Source organism: Eriocheir sinensis, chromosome 35 (genome assembly GCF_024679095.1).
Source record: "Eriocheir sinensis breed Jianghai 21 chromosome 35, ASM2467909v1, whole genome shotgun sequence".
NCBI lineage: Eukaryota > Metazoa > Arthropoda > Malacostraca > Decapoda > Varunidae > Eriocheir > Eriocheir sinensis.
Window position 1 is genome coordinate 13,806,032 of NC_066543.1, and position 2,697 is coordinate 13,808,728.

General features: G+C 46.8%; 1 protein-coding gene across 1 annotated transcript in view; it reads right to left on the reverse strand.

Annotated features, from left to right (window-relative positions):
* LOC127007448 (myosin heavy chain, muscle-like) overlaps window positions 1-2,697 on the reverse strand; it is a 10,364-nt gene continuing 7,667 nt past the window's right edge. Inside the window, exons 19-22 of the mRNA XM_050878487.1 lie at window positions 2,480-2,697; window positions 1,531-2,318; window positions 962-1,415; window positions 1-824 (exon numbers count right to left, since the gene is read on the reverse strand). The exon at window positions 2,480-2,697 is cut by the window's right edge and continues 28 nt beyond it. Of these exons, the coding sequence (XP_050734444.1) occupies window positions 309-824; window positions 962-1,415; window positions 1,531-2,318; window positions 2,480-2,697 (1,976 nt within the window). The 3' untranslated portion in view covers window positions 1-308. The remainder of the gene's footprint in view (window positions 825-961; window positions 1,416-1,530; window positions 2,319-2,479) is intronic.

Genomic DNA, 2,697 nt, shown 5'->3' on the forward strand with positions numbered 1-2,697 from the left:
AACTTTTTGCCAAATTTATTTTCTATCTCACAACAGAATGATCGCCATATCTATGATGAAGAATACATTTGCTGCAAGGGGGCTCATATGATTGTGAGCATGTTACTTTGACAAAATAAGCCCAGTATATCCAATAAATTTTATTCACTTTGTTAAGTGAGAAAAAAGGTTTTCTATCGTTCCATTCGTAGCATGAGTTCATGCGAACACAGAAGCGCATGGCATTGATATTATTTATTTTGAGGTTTTCTCGTAGTCCTTAGATAACCGTCACTGGAGTGTAGGGCAGTTTGGTGATGTTTTTTGTTCTAAAAAGCGTGCAATTCCTCGAGCTCCTGTTGGGCCTTGCGGTACTTAGCCAGGTTGAGAGCAGCAATCTCCTCGGCCTCCTCGATCTGCCTCTTGTAGGTCTTGATCTTCTGTTGAAGGCCATCAACGAGGTCCTGCATCCTTTCGTGGTTCTTCTTGTCCTCATCTGCCTGGAAGGTGAGCTCCTTGATACGCCTCTCACACTTTCTCAGGTTCTTTTGGGCGTCAGAGTGGCGGCGGGCTTCATCGTCGAATTGGCTTTCCAGTTCACGGACGCGGGTCTCCAGTTTAGCAACGGCCTTCTTGCCTGTCTTCGCGATATAGGTCTCGCTCTCCTCAAGCTTTGCCTGCACTTCTTTGAGGGCTGCCTCCAAAGTCTTACGCATCTTCTCCTGGCTCTGGGCGTGTTCCTGCTCAGCGCGGAGTTCATCAGCTAGACGTGCGGCGTCCACCATGGCCTTCTTTGCCTTCTCTTCGGAGTTCTTGGCCTCCTTCGCCATCTCGTCGATGTCGGACTGTAATGAAAAAAAAAGTGGAGATGCATTAATAGTCGTAAAAATCATACACTACATTCTTTTTTTCACTGCGTTATAGCAGTTTCTGATGATTTATAAATATTTTCTAAAACAATGAAGCAATATATATACTGTACCTGAAGTGCCTGGTACTCTCCCTCAAGCTTCTTCTTAGCAATGGAAAGAGCGCTGTACTGGGCGTTGAGATCACTGAGCTGATCATTTGCCTCAAGAAGGTTGGACTCGGCCTGTCGGCGGCCTCTGTCAGACTGCTCCAGCAGAGTGCGGGACTCCTCCAGCTCGCTGTTGATTTGATTGGCGCGGCGCTCAGCACCTGCATACTGTTCACGGTAATCGGAGGCAAGGCGCTGTTCTTCCTCAAGTTTCACCTGGAGGTCTTTGTACTCATTCTGAACCTTCTTGTAGCTCCTCTGAAGCTCGTTGTAAGCTTTAGTAGAATGATCAAGGGCAATTTCAAGCTCGGAAATGTCAGATTCCAGCTTCTTCTTGAGACGCAGTGCCTCGGCCTTTGCTCTGGCCTCAGACTCCAAAGTTGTCTGCATGTTGTCGAGTGCTTGCTGGTGGACTTTCCTGAAAAAAAAAAAAAAAAGGTTATTGGAATTAGATAACCTAAACGGATTTCTTGGGTTGTATGTGTGATGCAAATGAATATAACGATGATAATGATGATAGTGATGTAATTTACCTGGTATTATTGAATTCTTCCTCCTTCTCCTGGATGCGACGGTCAATCTCCTGCCTAACCTGGCTGAGCTCCAACTGGCCGCGGAGAACCTTGTTCTCCTCCTGTTCCAGAGCAGATTCAGCTTCTTCCAGGGCAGCCTGCAACTCTTCCTTCTCGATCTCCAGGCGCTTGGCATTCTTCTCAATATCATGGAGTGATCGAGCACCCTCTGTGATCTGGTCCATGAGGTCCTTGATCTCGTCGCTGAATGCCTTGTTTTCCCGACGTGCAGCATCCAGCTGCTGGAGGTTCTCTTCGTACATAGCCTTGGAACGGAAGAGCTCTGTAGCATAGTTGCGGCATTCCTTTTGGGAGGCGTCAAGATCAGCTGCCAGATCATCAACCTTTTGTTTCCATTCATTGATGGATCTTTCGAAGCTCTTCTGGCGCTTTTCAGCGGCCAGAGCAAGGCTCTGTGCTCGTTCAGCAGCAGCCTGTTCACTTTCGAAATCGGAGGTCAGTTTTTGCCTTTGCTTTTCAAGATTGCTGTTCTTAACATTAAGCTGTTCAATTTGAGACTCAGCCTCATCCAGACGGGCAGCAATCTTCAATCTAGCGGCTTCAAGCTCTTCGGCGCGGGCCAAACCTTCTGTCTCGTACTTTGAACGCCACATGTGGGCTTCACCCTCGGCCTTAGCCAGTTGGCGCTGTCCATCAGTCTTAGCTTCAGCCTCAGCATCTACCTGCTCCCTCAGGCCATCAATGTCATGTTCCAGGTTGCGGTACTTGCCCAACAGTGATGCGCGTTCCTGGGGAGGTGGTAATTTCATGTCATTTTGGCATGTAAGTAAATTGTATTTGTAATGTATTGTAATTGTAATGTAATGCATATACCTATTTTTTCATTTATTCATTTTTATTTATTAATCTATGCATTTTTATATATTTATATGATGTTTTCCCAACTTACCCTGCTCTCCTCCTCTGCCATTTTCTTGTTTTCCTCAAGTTGCATGGAAAGCGAGGCCTTAATCTTGCTCAGCTGGCTAATCTGGTTCTCTGCCTCTTCCAACTGCCTGAGGAGGTCAGAATTTTCCACAGTCAGCTTCTTCTTGGCGGCGTCAGCGTCATTGAGAGACCTGCTACCTTCGTCCAGCCTGGTGTTCAGTTCCGAAAGAACTCCCTGAG